Below are 20,000 nucleotides of genomic sequence, written 5' to 3'. Positions count from 1 at the left end.
TTTTATGATGCTATTTCTCAGCTAGAATTTATTCATTTGGACCACTGAGAAGTTCATGGAATATTGAGGGGTTATTATGTCTCTGACTAAGCCTACTATTGTTCTACAGTGTTTTAGTAAGAGTAGACCTCAACATTGCTGGTATTATTTAATTGCACATATGGATGGAAATATTATAATAATAATATAATATACGCCATTTAGCTGAGGCTTTTATCCAAAGCGACTTACATTGCAGTGAGTGCATACATTTCAGTATATACGGTCCCAGCAGGAATCAAACCCACAACCTAAGCGTTGTTAGCGCCATGCTCTACCAACTGAGCCACAGAGGACCACCATTCTAATATACCATCTCATGATGCAAATACATATGTATGCATCGAACAGTGTAGAGAGAGTATATGGTTCAGTATATTAAATGAAGACTGAAACAATGGGTCTAACAAGACTAGGGTGTTTGAGCGTGCTTGTAGGGAAGCTAATGGTAGCTAGCTAACATGCTAGCAAGACAGAAGGGGCCGTAAAAGTCGTAAACATCCACCTGGGCTGCTTGGGGCGTAAACCTCCACCTGGGCTGTGTGGGGCGTCTGTGTTCTTCACGCCTCTGGGCAGGTTATATCCTCCTTTATAATCACCTCCTATGCAAACTCATAAATCTCACTGCCGAGGCTGCCATTACACCAGCCTAATGCATATTCATAACACGCAGGCTCAATATTCATGAGCAAATGTCTGGCCAAACTGTTTTCAGCCATTATAGTGAAATATAAGACACTGTTCTTTTATGGTTTTGTTGTTGTTTTTGATGATGATGTTACTGTTGTTTGTCGCAGTGGGGGGGTGGGGTGGTGGTGGTGGTGGGGGGGGGGGGGGAGGGGGTTGGGGGATATTGTCTCTGTCCTTCTCTCCTGGGGAGAGTTGGGTGAGGGTAAAATTTGATTTAGATCCAAACAAACTAAATACTGCCACAAAACTTTAGGCCTGCTTAGTTTTACAGTTTTGATTTATGTAGTTATTGATTAAATACGCGGACAACAGCTGTAAAGTTACTGATGAAAATATTCTCTACAGATTCTGCCTGGCTGGTGTCCTAGCCATGACAGTGTAGCAGTATAAGCAGCAGTCTGTTTTTATGTTGTTGTTGTTGTATTAGTTGTTGTTGTTGTTGATGGTGATAATGGAGTGACAGAGTAATGGAAGCCTTAAGAAAGCAAGCTGCTGCTTTCTGCTTTTCACACTGCTCCGATCCTATTGTTTCATTAAATTAACCAGTGTCCCCCCCCCCCCCAAATGCCAGTCATATTGAGCTAGCAGCAGGGTGACTGGGTTACTGACAGGCCCAGTGGCACTCCGCCCCAGCACCCCCCACCCCCACCCCCACAGACCCCAGGGGTTAACCACCCAGGGGGGCGACTGAAGACTCAACCAATAGAAATGCACCTTTCGCCAACTCAACTCAGCGGCCTAGTTCACTCATGGCTGTGCCCATTCCTCCGGTGTAACTGACAACTATGGTTAGTTGTAAGACTCATTCTCTGAAACCGACAACCATGACTCTCTCTCTCAACCATGACTCTCTCTCTCTCGACCCCCCCTCCCCCCCTCCCCCAAGTCAGCCATCAATCCCCTCAGTAATTGTCCATCTATTGAAACCTATTTGTGGAAAAGCCTCTTCTTGAATGCAATGTCTTTTCCGAGGATGGACTATTGCGGTGCAGACGAAGAAAGAAGGGGTTAGAACAAAAGTCTCATCAGGCGATGCGCACAGGGAGTTCGGCGTTCGGGGCGCCATTCATTTGAAGTCAACGGGAAACAATCCTCTGCTGACTATCCTCTCTCTCCCCGACATGAGATGAGTTATGTTCCGTGCTCGGCTCAGTGTGTCGTTCATTGTCGTTCAGTCAGTTGTCAAAGTCGTCATTGGAATGATTAGGAGCAGGGGCTTTGTGGTGGCTCATCGTTATTCTGCAGAATGACTGGGGCGGATTAGACCGCTGTTTGATGAACAGTCAGTAGTCGGGCCCGGAGGTTCAGAATCTGGCTGAGTAACTGGGGTCGCCGGCGAGACAACAGTGTTTATTCTACTCCCAAAACTTTGATGTCTGGAACGGACCGTGTGCCTGTTGGATGGATGCCCTTGTAAGGCCATAATTGACAAAACAGTTAATCAGTCGCAGTGCTTTCGTATTGTTTTGGTACGGCTCGATATTTCACACTTGAACGAGTCTGTTAATTGTTGGTATGCTTGTCTCACATATTTGAAGAAGCTGCAGTGATAAACTAATACATCTTCTGTTAGACATTGGGCCTCATGCAGGAAGCGATACACGAACACATTTCTCCTTATTTTTGTTCGAATCCACGATTTGTTCTTATTTTGTTAGTACCCGTTGATTTCTGTGATTCACCAATGTTTTCTTATTTTTGCTCTTCTCTTAGGTAAGAGAAAATGTTACGAGTGGTCGAGAACAGTCTTACCAAGATAAGAAAAAAAAATCTCGTTTTCACAGTCCACAAATTGTTTGTCCAACGCAAGGAAATATACGTTTTAAATTTGAGGAACATAAAAAAACGCATGAATATCATATAATATTTATTTTTTAGATTATCATATGTTTTAGAGTAATTATAATGATTGGATTATTAAATTCGTGGGCTAAAGAAATACTATTGGTCCATTGATCCCAATTAAGACTATTAAAAACCCTTGGATGATACTGCGTGCGTTCAGCTTCTGAATGGCTTGCATACTGCTCTTAGATGCTTTTGCCATCCAGGCCTTACGCAGAGAACGCGTTTTTAAGAGATCGCACAGATCTATTTGATGAGAGGGATGAATGGCTGCTGAGCCCTTTCAGATTGCCAAAAGCACTGCTTTTAGATGTGTATATAATACTCCGGAGCCTCAATTTAGGCGAAACACACGCCGGCACAACACACGCCGGTCAAATCCCGTGCCTCCACACCTGCCCTTATATAGTGTTTAGGGGGCGTTACCTATGCTAATAACAAACAATCGGCCAATGTATGATCAAGTGGGATTCATCATTCAGCACACCTGGGTAAAAGCAGGTTTGGATGGTTAAGAACGTTTAGTGCATCTGGAGTTAACTTCTCTTATTTTTTCTCCGAACAGAAATTTAGAGAACATATAAGAGACCTTTAAGAGAATGTTGCTGCATGGGGCCCAATATATATATATATTTTCCTCACAATAACATTTTCCTCTTCATCCACAGCAGTCCTCAGAAGTAGTGTCTTAGATATGCTTTATCTAATATGAATGATGCTTGTTCGTCTATAATTGATCATGTTTGGAGAGCGAGAAAGAAAGAGAGAGGGAGACAAAGACAGACTGACCAACCGACCAAATGACCGAATGAGAGTGCTCTGACCGAGAAAGAAAGAAAAAACGTACGAGGCGGAGAGACGGAGAGAGAGAGGATGTGAGCGTCTTTACCATACAGCTGAGCCCCGGTTGAAGCACAGGAGACCAGCTGAATGAGAGTGAGATTAAAGGCGGGCCCATTTTGGAGTCTGCATTCAATCACTGCGGTCCTCTACTCCTCCCTGTGAATGCTGATGAAGGCTCATGAAAGGACCCATGGACTGGCACTCCCACACTGGCCCGGCTATAGCCACTGATTATAGGGCCTTATATACTTCAGATGAATTGCCATAGCTATGGGTGGCCTCTCAGGCCCTCCCCAGCCCCCTGAGGGAACCAGAGAAATGGCTTTTAGTTCCATACGGAGGTTTAACCTGGGAAATCACAGTGGCGTTTAGGGGAGTAGCTTGTGTGTTTGTCCCGTTTGTATGGATCCCCTGGGATTGGGAATGTGCTTAATTGCGCGTGTGTGTGTGTGTGTGTGTGTGCGGGCGTGCGTGCGTGCGTGCTGTGATGTGTTGTGAGAGGGCAAGGTCACTTGTTTTTCATTGTTTCCATGGTTTTAATTGACGATCATTCATTGTTTCAAGCCAACATGGCTAGTATCCTCGTATTAAAAGAACTCATTATTCTACAAGACTAACGCTGTAGAAAAGGGCTCTCTAAGGCATTCTCTATGCTTCATCCATTGTTTATGTGATATAACCAAGGTCAAATGGGGAAAAAAGGCTAGTATCATTATAAAAAGCCTAGACGATACTAATTCCGCTGAATTCATTTAAACCTAGAGGCAATACATTAAACAAATCATTAAACGATACATTACACTGCAGTTTGTGTTGTGTGTGTGTGTGTGTGTGTGTGTGTGTGTGTGCGCGCGCGCACTTGTGTGTGTGTGTGTGTGTGTCTGTGTCTGTGTGTGTGTGTGTTTATTTGTGTTCCTGAATATTTCAGGAAAGGGCAGAGGAAGAAAATCAAATCACCTTTTGGCGTTAGTCCAGCAGTCAGTGAAGCGCTCCAAAAAACCCCTTGCTTCCTCAAAATAGATTGGACAGGCAGCACTTTCGCTTTTCATGATGAGAGCGCTTGCAGCGAGAGTTGTCTCAGGAACTTTCCGGACTCCTGGCAGTATTGACAGAACCCCCATAATATTTCCTCCCCCGCTGTACGGTAAACATGCTGTGTGGGTGATAAACTGCTGTTTGAATCCAGCTGAATCAGTGATGAAGTAAAAAATAAATAAATAAATAAAAATGTGCCCACCCGCAGTAAGTTTAACACCTCTGGCCCGGACCCCAACGCTGTTTCCCTCGGCAACACACATGACTAGACTTGTACTGCCTGCCTCTCTGTCTGGCTTCAACCATCAGCATCAGACACAAACTGTACTGCTCCCTACGTAGAGCAGATGGACTGGCACTCCTGCTGGCTGTCCGCTAGCATCAGAATCAGCAGCTGGGCTGGCTTGGCCTGGCCGTGAACTGTGCTCTCATACCTGGAGCTGTGCTGGAGCTTTAGGGGCCCTGGCTCTCACGGAGCCTGATTAAGCTTGTTAAAAGGCTTCATTTAAAACTAGCCCGCCAGGCCTCGGGGTAAGGGAGCGCCATCAAGGTTTCACTAATGTAGAGTTGGTATCCAAATTAGATTTCAGACTCTCTGCTTGTGTGTGTCTCTCTCTCTCTCTCTCTTTCTTTCTCTCTCTCTCTCTCTCTCTCTCTCTCTGTCTGTCTCTCTGTCTCTCTCTCTCTGTCTCTGTCTCTTTCTCTCTGTCTCTCTGTGAACAGCTGTATGGTCTACTGTACTTTCATCTGTGTGTGTGTGTGTGTGTGTGTGTGTGTGTGTGTGTGTGTGTGTGTGTGTGTGTGTGTGTGTGTCAGTGTCTGAATCACTGCTGCTGTGTTGTGTCCTTCTTACTCAGAGGATGATGAGTGGGCACAGATGCGTTGCACTGTTGTGGGCTGGCTTACATCGTGTTTTGTTGGTGATTTAATAAGAGATGTGGAATTTTTTGGCAGGGATCTGACAGTGGTGTGTGAGTCGGTTTTCTAGCTCCCACAGTACCTCTCTGACAGTGTGTGTGTGTGCGTGTGATGGAGGAGTCTGAGAGAGAGGGTGAGAGAGAGTGTGTGTGTGCGTGTGTGTGTGTGTGTGATGGAGGAGTCTGAGAGAGAGAGTGTGTGTGTGTGTGTGTGTGTGTGTGTGTGTGTGTGTGTGTGATGGAGGAGTCTGAGAGAGAGAGAGTGTGTGTGTGTGTGTGTGTGTGTGTGTGTGTGTGTGTGTGATGGTGGATTATGACAGCATGTCAGTGTGTGATGAGTTGAAGGAGGATGGTGTATGGTATGGAAAGATACAGAGACAGGGAAGAGTCACACATCTCTTGACGCATGATTCCTGCCAGTCTCACATTTTGTTAATGATGGGGATGGATTTATTTTTTTCTCTGTGTGGTTTTGTCACCAAGTGCTAACCAGCAGTCCATACCTAACCCCCCAAATTGCAAGCCATGGCCAAAAACAACATTATGGGCCCCAATTTGCAGCTGCAAAAATGTGTCAAATTGGGGCAGAGTTGGCCATCTTTACCTTAAAGGTTTGTTGGAAATCAGCCACTTCTGGCCAGTGCAGCGAAATTCAGTTAGGAGTTCCAAACAAGGGGCGTTCAGTGGCGTAGCGCACTAAGGCGCATACCGTATCATCACAAGGTCCCTGGTTAGATTCCGGCCAGCGACATATCCTGCATGTCATCCCTCCTCTCTCTCTCTCTCTCTCTCTCACCCATCCTTCCTGACAATCTCTACTATCTCTAACCCAATAAAGCAGAAATGCCCTAAAAACATATATACATTTAAAAAAAAATAAAAGAAGTTCCAAACAAGAACATCCTCCCAAATAATAATATAACTCCCCAAAATGGACGTGCAGTGTCGGACATTAGCTGTTGAGTTTCTGCATGCGCGCGCGAGGCAGCTACTAGAGACAGAAAGGCGAACATCGGTGTTACATACTGGACCTTTAATATTTCTAATAGATGCAATGACACCCAATGGGCGTATTGAATACTGCATTGAGCGTTTCCATGATATGCCATGCATTTTCAGACTGATTGAATAATTACAGTTTTCTTGAAACCATTGTTAAAATCAAGCTACAGCAAAAAAAAACATTCAGTTCAGTATTTTTTACCCTGCTCAGCACTCTCTGCTGAATCCAATTGGAGCCCCATATGTGCTTCACAGGGATAATTCTTGAGAGGAGCCCAGGCTCTAGAGGGGTAGTGGGGGAGGGAAGGGGGGGGGGGTCAGGCTTACATCCTTCTCCGACCGGTTCGCTGGGGGACTAGAATTACAGTACATCTGTCACATGGATATGTTGGCATAGTTGCATGGATGTGATGGATTTAACATCATGGGTATTTGTGAGATTATTGCATGAGTGTGTTCGGTATTTTTTTACTAAGGGTAAGGGTTCATAGCCAGCCCGAGTGGTATCTTTGGACGTGGACCCTGCACTTGCAGATACTGTGACTCCTCTGTCATACAGTAGTGATAGCAGAGCCACTGGAGTGGGCTTATCAGCTGTAGAACACATGGTTATTATAGTGCTGCAGACGCAGAGTTGGTGTTGGTGCTCTTTTTGGAGGTGGTTTGGGGGGGGGGGGGGGTTGTGGGGGGGGGGGGGGGGTGAGCCCTTTTGATGATGCTTTTCAATGAACACAAATTCAATCATACAACTACAAAGTGATGGAAGAACTTTTATTATTTATTTCTACAATGTTCCACAACAAATGTCTGCAGGTTGTGAAAAACAAATGGGCACAAAGAGATGTTTTGGAGTGTTTTGTTTGAACATTGTTTTCGTTCTGTTTTTCCATGTAGCCCTAGACTATATTCGTATTGGACAAAATACTTAATCGCAAATAGATAAACAACTTCAGTCAGAACAACCAGACATTTTAAAGCAATACTGATTTCTGGCCCATGTATCAGTGCATCACTATAATAATAATAACAATAATACATGTATTTATAGAGTACATTTTGTACAGAGACTGCAGCTCAAAGTGCTGAAAGAAACAGCAATACAATAGAAGAAAAGTGAAATAGGAAAACAATAAATAAACAGCAGTAGCCTACATGTTAAAAAGATTCAAACAATGGTAATAAATAATTAAAGCACTGTTCAAGTAAAACCCAAGCAAAACAGACCAGTAGTGAAATAGAAAGATAAAAACAATACTACATGCTAGGATAGTACAAATAATGGTAAGAGATAATAAAATTGAATTCTATTCTATTCGATTCACATTGATTTGTATAGCCCATAATCACTGTTACAGTCTAAAAGAATCTACTATTCTTTATTTTTTTTTATAGAAACACTCACAAACACTCAAAGGTACAGCAAACATCTTCTTTGTAACCTCCAGCATTCTACAGTCTCTACCCATGTATACTGGCAATCACTAGCAATCAACTTATAAATAGCAAAGCATTTGATTCAGCTGATTCACACATTGCGACAATGCTTTTCAGATGTGTTTACATCTACAGCACGACTAGCACAGAAAAGTAGAGTCAGAGCATTTCTCTCCGGAGCCTTTTGATCACACTCTGTATCTGCGGCCCCAAGACCCAAAGGATTGCTTTGTGTGTGTGAACATAAAATCAATCACATATTTCAGCCTGGTCTGCTGTACTGGACGTTTGTCAAATGACCCTGTATGAAATAGCGATTCTAATGTGCTCAGGAGCTCTCTGAGAAATAATAAAGCGCAGGAACATGTCAATAATCTCACCGCGTATTAAGCTGTATATGCTCAGCCACACGAATCCATCTTCTCCTCTGGATGGAGTTTTTATTTCACTCTAGGTTGGACACATACATTTTAATCAGGCATTTTGCTGCCCTGGCTGACAACTCTCTGACAACAACACTTGATAGAGGCGATGATGAATTGTGGCGCTGGCAAACTGTAGTCCTTTTTGTTCAACCAAAAGAAAACAGCAAAAACAACCTGTCAGCCGACATGTCTCGGTGTACTGTTATAAAAGTAGTCAATTAAAACTAACTTCAAATCTTCTACCATTTTGTACTCGTAGTCGACAGCATATTCCATCCAACCGTGTCTAAGGATGTATAGAATTAGAGATGGGGTTGTCGGAAAATCAGTCTCCACAGAGAAGTTGTGGAGAAGTCGTGGAAAGGTCATTACTTTCACCACGGTAAACATCCCTGCAATTCAACACGATAGCTACAGACTGTTGTGGTCTAGACTTCATCAGCTGTATATAGCTACAGACTGTTGTTGTCTAGACTTCATTAGTTGTATATAGCTACAGACTGTTGTTGTCTAGACTTCATTAGTTGTATATAACTATAGACTGTTGTTCTGTAGACTTCATTAGTTGTATATAGCTACAGACTGTTGTGGTCTAGACTTCATCAGCTGTATATAGCTACAGACTGTTGTTCTGTAGACTTCATTAGCTGTATATAGCTACACTGTTGTTGTCTAGACTTCATTAGCTGTATATAACTACAGACTGTTGTTCTGTAGACTTCATTAGTTGTATATAGCTACAGACTGTTGTGGTCTAGACTTCATCAGCTGTATATAACTATAGACTGTTGTTGTCTAGACTTCATTAGTTGTATATAGCTACAGACTGTTGTTCTGTAGACTTCATTAGTTGTATATAGCTACAGACTGTTGTTCTGTAGACTTCATTAGCTGTATATAGCTACAGACTGTTGTTCTGTAGACTTCATTAGCTGTATATAGCTACAGACTGTTGTTGTCTAGACTTCATTAGCTGTATATAACTATAGACTGTTGTTCTGTAGACTTCATTAGCTGTATATAACTATAGACTGTTGTTCTGTAGACTTCATTAGTTGTATATAGCTACAGACTGTTGTTCTGTAGACTTCATTAGCTGTCCATGTTGAGTGTTTATCAAGCTATAGCACCTTCTCGTCCACTAGGTCGCTGATCATGAGATGTAAGCTGTGGGCAAGTAAGAAGGGAGGAAGGGAGGGGGAGAGGGGGGAGGTGTAGGAGAGGAAGGTTGGTTCGTATCAGTCGTTCCCTGCTCTTTGTGCTCGGCGACATGGCGTCTCGACTCTGCAGCTAACCAGGCGGGTGTGTTGTTATATAAAACAGCAGACTGGAAACCCTCACAACTCCTCACATGGAGAACTCTTTCAAAGCAGGGAAACTGACAGAAGAGAGTCAGTGAGTGGATCATCTTGCGGAAGGGTGACAAAACAAGAAGAAGAAACCCCCCCCACCAGTAGTCTGATGCAACACACATGACAAGTCATTATCCTGCATCACCCACAGAGGCGAGGAGGAGGGGGAGGAGGAGGGGGAGGAGGAGGAGGAGAGTTTAGTGAAAGGCGTGATGAAGATTGTCAGGGGAAAGAGGGAGGAGGGAGGAGGGAGGAGGAAAAGGAAGGAGTAGAAGAAAGGGAGGCATGGGCGCTCTACTCCTGCTGGGAGGGACATGGGAGATAAATTTTAGATGCGTTCATCATCAGAGGTGTTTTGGTGCAAAGGCAGCCTGACATCAACACATCACTACGCCATCTGTAGTCCTCGCCGTCTCTGCTGATCTACATCCGTTTAACATGTACTCACTGAAGATATTGGCTGATAGGAAGGGGTTGGCTCACATCCTCCTGTCACAGGAGAGAGGGAGCAAGAGAGAGAGTGAGAGAGAGGAATGGTATTCTACATATTCCCTACTGTAGTCAATATGCAAAAGCTTTAAAGAGGCAATCTGGGATTCAAACAACAACAAAGTGGTTACCTCGCCACCTTTTTTGGTAAACAGCTGAGGGGTGGGGCTGGAGAAATGTAAGAACTGTCAAATTCATAGACAGAGCTATGGATGAAAGGATTGACTTAGTTTTTTTTTTAATTATAGTTTTTTGACCATGTTTTGAGGATGTAAAGTGTTTACCAACAATGGAGTAAAACAAGCTTATATTTAGGGTTCTGGTGCGGTAAATTGGATGAACTAAGCTCACTAAGGCATTTCTAAGGGATATTCTTCAAGAAACAATGGCTATATGTCATTCATTTAAAAGGTATTGGATATAGATTGCCCCTTTAAAGGAGAGTAGAGAGGGAGGGATGGGGGGGGGGGGGGGTAGAGAGAGATGGAGAAATAGAGAGAGGGGAAAAGGGAGACAAATTCTGTTAGAACGTCAACCCATCTGTCTAGTCACAGGATGGCTTCCTTCAACATTGTGCACAGATCCGTGCACAGATTGATTAAGCACTTCAAACATGGGGGTATATAAACAACCTACTTTCCTCTGAGTGACACTCTGTTATACAGTATGGCTTGTTTACCTCAGTGCCTTAACAGATGCTCCAGCTAAACTAATGTATGCACAAACAACCCATTCATGACGCAATATGTTTTTGTTAATACTTATACTCATAACTGTGTTGGGCACACTCTCTCACTCTCTCACTCTCTCACTCTCTCACTCACTCTCTCACTCTCTCACTCTCTCACTCTCTCACTCTCTCTCACTCTCTCTCTCTCACTCTCTCACTCTCTCACTCTCTCTCTCTCTCTCTCACTCTCTCACTCGCTCTCTCTCTCTCTCTCTCCGTCTCTCTCTCTCTCTCTCTCTCTCTCTCTCTCCGTCTCTCTCTCTCTCTCTCACTCTCTCACTCTCTCACTCTCTCACTCTCTCACTCGCTCTCTCTCTCTCCGTCTCTCTCACTCTCTCTCTCTCTCTCTCACTCTCTCACTCTCTCACTCTCTCACTCTCTCACTCTCTCTCACTCTCTCACTCTCTCACTCGCTCTCTCTCCTGTCTTTTATTTTTTTCAAATTATATATGTTCTCTTGTGAAAATAGTTTTTCCTGTGTTGTTGTATGACAGGCTGTAAAGTACATGCAGGAAGAATATGTCATGTGTAGTGAGGGGCGGAGTGATAGTAGTGGTACAGTAGTAGTGGTAGTAGTGATACAGTAGTAGTGATACAGTAGTAGTGATACAGTAGTAGTGGTAGTAGTGATACAGTAGTAGTGATACAGTAGTTGTGATACAGTAGTAGTGGTAGGAGTGATACAGTAGTAGTGGTAGTAGTGGTACAGTAGTAGTGGTAGGAGTGATACAGTAGGAGTGGTAGTAGTGGTACAGTAGTAGTGATAGTAGTGATACAGTAGTAGTGATACAGTAGTAGTGGTACAGTAGTAGTGGTACAGTAGTAGTGATAGTAGTGATACAGTAGTAGTGGTAGTAGTGGTACAGTAGTAGTGATAGTAGTGGTACAGTAGTAGTGGTAGTAGTGATACAGTAGTAGTGGTAGGAGTGATACAGTAGGAGTGGTAGTAGTGGTACAGTAGTAGTGATAGTAGTGGTACAGTAGTAGTGGTACAGTAGTAGTGGTACAGTAGTAGTGATAGTAGTGGTACAGTAGTAGTGGTACAGTAGTAGTGATAGTAGTGATACAGTAGTAGTGGTAGTAGTGGTACAGTAGTAGTGGTAGTAGTGGTACAGTAGTAGTGATACAGTAGTAGTGATAGTAGTGATACAGTAGTAGTGGTAGTAGTGATACAGTAGTAGTGATACAGTAGTAGTGGTAGTTGTGATACAGTAGTCGTGGTAGTTGTGATACAGTAGTAGTGATACAGTAGTAGTGGTACAGTAGTAGTGATACAGTAGTAGTGATACAGTAGTAGTGATACAGTAGTAGTGGTAGTAGTGATACAGTAGTAGTGGTAGTTGTGATACAGTAGTAGTGGTACAGTAGTAGTGATACAGTAGTAGTGGTAGTAGTGATACAGTAGTAGTGATACAGTAGTAGTGGTAGTTGTGATACAGTAGGAGTGGTAGTTGTGATACAGTAGTAGTGATACAGTAGTAGTGATACAGTAGTAGTGGTAGTAGTGGTACAGTAGTAGTGATACAGTAGTAGTGGTAGTAGTGGTACAGTAGGAGTGGTAGTTGTGATACAGTAGTAGTGGTACAGTAGTAGTGGTAGTTGTGATACAGTAGGAGTGGTAGTTGTGATACAGTAGTAGTGGTAGTTGTGATACAGTAGTAGTGGTAGTAGTGGTACAGTAGTAGTGATACAGTAGTAGTGGTAGTAGTGGTACAGTAGTAGTGGTACAGTAGTAGTGGTAGTTGTGATACAGTAGTAGTGATACAGTAGTAGTGGTAGTAGTGGTACAGTAGTAGTGGTACAGTAGTAGTGGTAGTTGTGATACAGTAGTAGTGGTACAGTAGTAGTGGTAGTTGTGATACAGTAGTAGTGGTAGTTGTGATACAGTAGTCGTGGTACAGTAGTAGTGGTAGTTGTGATACAGTAGGAGTGGTAGTTGTGATACAGTAGTCGTGGTACAGTAGTAGTGGTAGTTGTGATACAGTAGGAGTGGTAGTTGTGATACAGTAGGAGTGGTAGTTGTGATACAGTAGTCGTGGTAGTTGTGATACAGTAGTCGTGGTAGTTGTGATACAGTAGTAGTGGTAGTTGTGATACAGTAGGAGTGGTAGTTGTGATACAGTAGGAGTGGTAGTTGTGATACAGTAGTAGTGTTAGTGAAATGTGATCGCCTTTCAAATGAGGAAAATCGTAGCTTCTTTCAGAAATGCACAGCTTCTGCTTTTGATCTTGTCTACTGCTTAGGGCGATTCGAAATAGGGTGGATAAAAAGATGATATCCAAAAAAGGCTCAAAGAAGGTTATTAGATTCACTTTTTGAATATCAATGCATTGCTTGCTGCTATGCAGACTTGGATAGGCATTTTAATGTGGTACTGTATGAACATTTGCTATCAAGCCAATTTTATTGAGCTCTCCAGGAGTACACACACACACACACACACACACACACACACGCATACATACATACAGTACACACACACACACACACACACACACACTCTCTCTCTCCGGGTCAAAAGTTAAGCAACCACTGTCAGCACACAATTTCTGTTGCACCTTGGTAGCATACTACGCTAAATAGATCCCTATTACCCTGAATGTGACCCTGGATTTGAGTTAATTAAGTTCCCCAGACCTCAGTGCTGAGACTATGGGCCGAGATTAAATCACAACTTTGACCCTGTTGCCAATCACAATTAGCCACTTTGGCCCTGATAAATCTCCCTGGATGAGACCCGGGGCTCCCAACACAGACAGAGGTTAATTTGTGAGCAGTCAGAGGGGGTCGCTGGGGGTCAAAGGTGACCTGATTGAATACTTGGGGAGGCTGCTGTGATTGCAAGTTTCATCAGTATTCATACATTCACATTCAGGGTTAATGAATACAACACATCCACTGAGATTGTGTGATAAAAAGCTTATTAGTGAGGAATACCTCATGGGTAGGCCGGCTTCCATTAGGGATATTGATATCTGGAGTCTACAGAACCGTCTGACTCTTAGATTGACCTCCTGAACTGAACTGTACTACTCTCAAGTTGTGTGGGCTTTTTGAAACGTCGGGTGCATCTCAAACATCGAAAGTAGCTTCCTCTCCTCCTGTCCTTGCGTTCACCTGGACTGACCCGAAAGAGCTGGACAGATGAAAGCAGATTCCCGCAGTAGCAGGCATCCCATCATATTTCATTCAACTGTCATGAGTTTTCAAAATCCGTGGAGATAAAGAAGAGGGAGACAAGGCGAGGAAGCCACGGCAGACGATTGGGATCAACCCCTTTTATTCCAAACCTTGTACCTCTAAACCATGATTTGTCGTGTTCGTGTTTTGCTCCTCCGTCTTCATATCTCATATCTCATATCCTGTGTTTGATGTCAACTCCAGGTCAGTTGGCGGCGGGGACGTGTGAGATTGTGACGCTGGACAAGGACAGCAGCCAGCCCAGACGGACCATCGCCAGGCAGACTGCCCGCTGCGCCTGCAAGAAGGGGCAGATCGCCGGAACGACAAGAGCCATGCCTGCGTGTGTGGACTGTAAGAGCTGTTTACCTGCTAAGAACAATGTTGTGGTTACCTTTGAGTGTGTGTGTGTGTGTGTGTGTGTGTGTGTGTGTGTGTGTGTGTGTGTGTGTGATGGAGGAGTCTGAGAGAGAGAGAGTGTGTGTGTGTGTCAGTGTGTATGTGTGTGTGTGTGTGTGTGTGTGTGTGTGTGTGTGTGTGTGTGTGTGTATGTGTGTGTGTGATGGTGGAGTATGACAGCATGTCAGTGTGTGATGAGTTGAAGGAGGATGGGGGTGTATGGTATGGAAAGGTACAGAGACAGGGAAGAGTCACACATCTGTGTGGAGACACACACACACACACACACACACACACACACACACACACACACACACACACACACCTTAACCAGCCCGCATCAAGTATGTCTGAAAGCACCTCTCTTCCCTTAATCTAATGTTATGTGGTCCTGTTATATACACACACACACACACACACACACACACACACACACACACACACACGACCCAGTCGGTTCACTAGAGGAGAAGGGGAGAAGAAGAGAAATGAATAAATGAGATTTCAATCATTTTTAATCTCCTCGAGCCATCCAGGTCTGGGCACTGTTGTAATCCCCTATCCTTCAGTTGACACAATCCTGTATCCATCATTCTTCAATCTCTATTCTGGGAGGTCACCTCTTCAGTAGGATCATCCGTGGATTCATCACAGCTAACTCAATGGCTTTCCTAAGACAGGAATTCTGCAAGATATTGTCCTACCAATTGATCCGTATTCTGTCGCAAATTAAATCTGTTGCAAATGAAAAAGGACACAAATCTATTTTCTACACGTCATTGTGTCATTGTATTGTCATAACAACATGTGGCTCTGCTGTGACTTGATTGCTTTATGGCTTGGGGGCAGTTATATATACAGTACATATTTAAGAGAGAAAAGATATATTTAAGATATAGAAAAGATGTCATCTCCACGACAGCGCCATGCGATACGCCTTTCTTCACAGTCCACAAGGGAAGACCGCAAACAACCAAATCCCCTCAAATCTCCGTTTCATGCCAAAATATCCCCCGCTCAGCTCCACAGCTCTATCCACAGGGGGCTAGAGTTGTCTGGTGTTGCATAAATACGGCCTCCTCTTATCTGCAATTTCATGCTCCTGAGCCCTTTCTTCTGCAGTAACAATGTGTCAGAGAGGCGATATTGATTTCTATTAAGGAGGGTGAATGGGAGAGCAGGAGCAGCTTCGTTTGTTGGGTGTATTGCTGCCAGACTGCCAGGGCCAGTACCGCGGTGAAGTGGGTCTTGTTGAGGGCTGAGAAGGTAGAAATTATATCTCCCTCCGGGTATCTGAGGAGATGCACTCCTGGTGAGTGTGTTTGTTTGCCCTCTCCCGCGTGTCTGTTATTGACAATGATTCACCTGAGTGGTAGACTGTACTGGCGGAGGTGTGTGTGTGTGTGTGTGTGTGTGTGTGTGCGTGCACGTGTGTGCGTGCGTGTGTGTGTGTGTGCACTCTACTGTGATTGTGTGGGTTACCTATACTACACTGGAGGTAAGGGGTGTGTTCAATGGTCTATAATACCCTTTGGGAAACAGTAGGGGAGACCAGTGACTAATGTAACAGGGGTCAATTGTAACACCCTGCTTCACCAATTAGAAACAAGTTAGAGAGATGAAACTCACTCAGTACATAGGTTAGGTTTACTCCCTGGATGAACAATGTCTCAAATGTTTCACCATCTGCAGGTTTTATTGGGAGGTTTTAAGGGGTAAATGTAACTTTTTTGATCGACAGTATTTTTCTCCTGCTGTCTTCATTTGCCCCTGCTCATGTCATCAAATGTTACATCAGACTTTTTGGATTAAAATCAAAACTGTGATCCAAGCATCCTTTTTTCGAGACATTTATGCACATTTATGAATGACTAGTAGACAGATTTCAGTACGTTTCTCCTAAAACAAAATACTGGATTAGGTAGGGTGGTCTCTGAGTGATAGAGTTAATTGCAACAAATCCCCCCCCGGTCTCCCCCCCATGTTGTACTGTTGTAAGGTTATGCCAAAGGCCAGATGTTCAGTATGTAGGCCTATGTATTCACAAGGGTTTAACCAAACACTGTTATTCCAATTCCAAGGATAGATACAGGAACAGAGAGTAAAGTTGCCCAAACAGAGCATGATTAATCCAGTCAATGGACTCATAGGTGTTAGCAGACAATTAGATGTTCCCAGTCATGAATCAAAAGTCAATAATTTCAGTAGTTTGATCCAGTCACAGACATGCACTCTAGAATACACACAGAGAGGGATGTCTGAACCCTGTTGGGACTCGTGTCATGTCGACTGTTAAACGCACTTAGTTGAAGCTGTGCTGTGGTAGTCAAGAGGAAAGAGGCCAGGCGTTGGTGAGGAAGGACCCATGGTGAATCCATAATGTGCTGCTGTAGACACCACTGGGGCTGTGCTGCTGTAGACACCACTGGGGCTGTGCTGCTGTAGACACCACTGGGGCTGGAGCTGGAGTTGGAGCTGGGGCTGGGGCTGGGGCTGGGGCTGGGTTTGTGGCTGGGGCTGGGGCTGGGGCTGGGGCTGGGGCTGGGGCTGGGGCTGGGGCTGGGGCTGGGCATTGGGTTTGGGGCTAGGGCTGGGGATGGGGATGGGGATGGGGATGGGGATGGGGATGGGGCTGGATCTCTCTGGAGCTGGGTTTGGGGCTGGGACTGGGGCTGGGGGTGGGGCTGGATCTCTCTGGAGCTGTGGATGGGGCTGATCTGGGGCTGGGGCTGGTGCTGGTGCTGGGGCTGGGGCTGGGGCTGGGGCTGGGGCTGGGGCTGGGGCTGGGGCTGGGGCTGGGGCTGGGGGTCGGGCTGGAGATCAGCTGGGGATCAGGCTGGATCTCTCTGGAGCTGGGTTTGGGGCTGGGGCTGGATCTCTCTGGAGCTGTGGCTGATCTGGGGTTGGGGCTGGGGCTGGGGCTGGGGCTGATCTAGGGCTGGAGCTGGGGATGGGGCTGATCTAGGGCTGGGGATGGGGATGATCTGGGGCTGGGGCTGGGGCTGGGGCTGGGGCTGGGGCTGGGGCTGATCTAGGGCTGGGGATGGGGATGATCTGGGGCTGGGGCTGGGGATGATCTGGGGCTGGGGCTGGGGATGGGGATGATCTGGGGCTGGGGCTGGGGATGGGGATGATCTGGGGATGTGGCTGGAGCTGTGGCTCTGGGTTGGAAGCCAGCTGAGGGAATGAGCACGGGGCCATATGAATATAAAACAGGCCCTGGAGCTCTGACTATCTGTCAGGTACAACACACTTCATATTCACACTGAATATAAGTCGGGTTGGAGAAGGAGAAATCAGGTGCTAACTTAGAACTGCCCAAGGAGACAAGCAGAGGAGAAAGTTGGAGCTTAAGTTTGTCAGAAAGATGTGGACACCATAAGGACACCATATGGTGTTTTTTTGTTGTTGTTGTTGTTGTTGTTAATATTGAAACAATAACATCGACTTTTCCAAAAAGAAATTGCAGGAGTCAAAATCCTACAGCGGTTTCAAAGAGAAAATCGCTCTCCGAATCAAGAGGGACTGCTCTCAGATTCAGAAACTATGCACCACTGACTTCCCATCTACGCATTCTCTCAGTTTTTCCTTCCCAATTCCCCAGGACATTGTCGGGGAAATACAGTGGAGCTGTCGACATCTCCGCTCGCAAAGATAGAGGAAGAAAACTCAGATGAGGAACACTTTTTGATTTTTCAGAATTTGTTTCTCAACCTAATGCAGTGTTATTTCTCCAAGGGAATGGTATCAAAGTCGTATTTTTTTTTGTAGGTTTTACACCAAAAAAAAAGAAGAAGAAATAAATAGTTGGTTCTTCCTGTATGACAGGTAGAAATATAACATAAAACAGGGCTGATTCTCCCCTCAGGGCTGCAAACTGACATGTCATGTTAGCATTAGCATAGAAATAAAAAGTATTGAGCCTGAGTACTTCCTTTTAATATTAACATGACATTGTCATTCTTTTCATTCCGTCTGCACAATCACTACGATTTATATTAAAAAGAAATGAGGTTACTGTGCCGAACTGCAACACCGTCAAAACAGAAGTTACCGTGTGCGTAGAAAGATACAAGATAGTTTCGAAATTCTGCAAGAATCAGCGGTACACAATTACGTCCTCTACATGCAACGAATCCATCACTACCTAGCATGTGGCTTAATGTTTCATATGATATAGCGCTGATATGAACAGTCTGAAGGAAAGCCAAATGGGCCTTCCTCCTTAATAAACTGCATTACCACACATCCGGGCTTCGTTGGGTCTACAACACCGCATCACCATAAATCAGAACCTCAACGTGATGGAGTGTTCCCAGGTGTTGTCTGGGTTCCGAGCTGTTGATAGCGTCAATTGTTATTGATGTCCTATTACTCTGATTCCCACTCCTGGTTCACACTGTTTTTAATGTAATTAATCAATAACGCAGAGTTAAAGAGGGTAATACTAATACGGCTGCCTTGTGTTTTCAGCATGCTTAAAAAACATTAGTTTGAGTCCGAATGGGGGAAAAATGCAAAGAAGGCCATGTTGGTAATAGCTCCTTAATGAATGTGTTTGTGCTGCTACTTTGCCGTTTCAGTCCCACTTCCGACTTTAATGATAAAAAATGTGTTGGCGGAGCCCAAAAAATGCAATTTCGGTTTCACTTGGCATCGCTGGGAGTTGGTGTGAGAACTCGGCATCTGTGAATCACCTGTCATTCCCTTGAAGATACATTAGATAATTGTCATACATTTATTCATACAATCAAGCAAGTATGCAGTCTTGTTTTTTTTTTCTTTTTGCTCGCAATCTTGTATGATTACTCATCACTACACTCCTCTCCTGACACATGACAACACATCCGGCTAATATCCACCCCCCCCCCCCCCCCCCCCTCGAACCCCCCACCCCTCCCCACCCCCCCACCCCCCCACCCTCTGACACCTCTGGCTGGCTGGTGATGAAAGCCGCCATTGGCACCCAGGGGCAGCGTTTCCTTTCACTTCCAGGCGGTGTGCCGCAGTGCGCCTAAACACCCGCCCGCCAGCCCGCCCTCCCGCGTTCTCCCTTCCGCCGGCGCTGCGCCTTTCTGACGGCCCGTGATCTCGCACCCCTCTGCCCTCCGAGAGTGCGACGGTCTAATTGGAAGGGAAAAGCAGCTCCCCATCGAGGCTGTCTCAAGGCTGCGTCTGTTTTGAAGGGTGCGTTTGTGTAAACAATTAATAATTACTCTCTTCCCCTCAAGGCTTGGGCACGTTTTTACAACCCTTCTCTCCTCACCAAATTTCCCCTATTGTTGTCTAATTCCCGCGTGAAGCCGACTCTTACTGATTCTACATATTCTCACACCCGCTGCTGGGAGCGCTGTGGGAATGTGAAACGTGAAACAAGCTCCAGTTCACCGTCTCTGGGTTGACTCCTGGTCGGCCATCTTGAATGACACCTCAGTGATGGAATGGGAATTTAACTTAGAGTATATATACAACTGATGGAAGCAGGCTTATAAGAGGTGCAATCATATACGGGCCCATCTCCGTATGATCACTGCTCTTAGTGTGTGTGTGTGTGTGTGTGTGTGCGTGTATGTGTGTGTGTGTGCGTGTATGTGTGTGTGTCTGTGTGTGTGACCGTGT

At 44.9% G+C, this 20,000-nt stretch overlaps 1 protein-coding gene across 1 annotated transcript in view; it reads left to right on the top strand.

The window, feature by feature from the left end:
• Positions 1 to 20,000, top strand: part of tafa5a (TAFA chemokine like family member 5a) — a gene marked incomplete at both ends in the record, with an annotated part of 126,522 nt that overhangs the window by 38,369 nt on the left and 68,153 nt on the right. The window contains one exon of the mRNA XM_083691837.1: positions 14,187 to 14,336. Coding sequence (XP_083547963.1) covers positions 14,187 to 14,336 — 150 coding nt within the window. The remainder of the gene's footprint in view (positions 1 to 14,186; positions 14,337 to 20,000) is intronic.

The sequence above is a fragment of the Argentina silus genome (genome assembly GCF_951799395.1).
Source record: "Argentina silus genome assembly, chromosome: 20".
NCBI classification, from domain to species: Eukaryota; Metazoa; Chordata; class Actinopteri; order Argentiniformes; family Argentinidae; genus Argentina; species Argentina silus.
The sequence above is the reverse complement of the archived record's forward strand: the minus strand, read 5'-3'. Positions and strand labels throughout refer to the sequence as shown.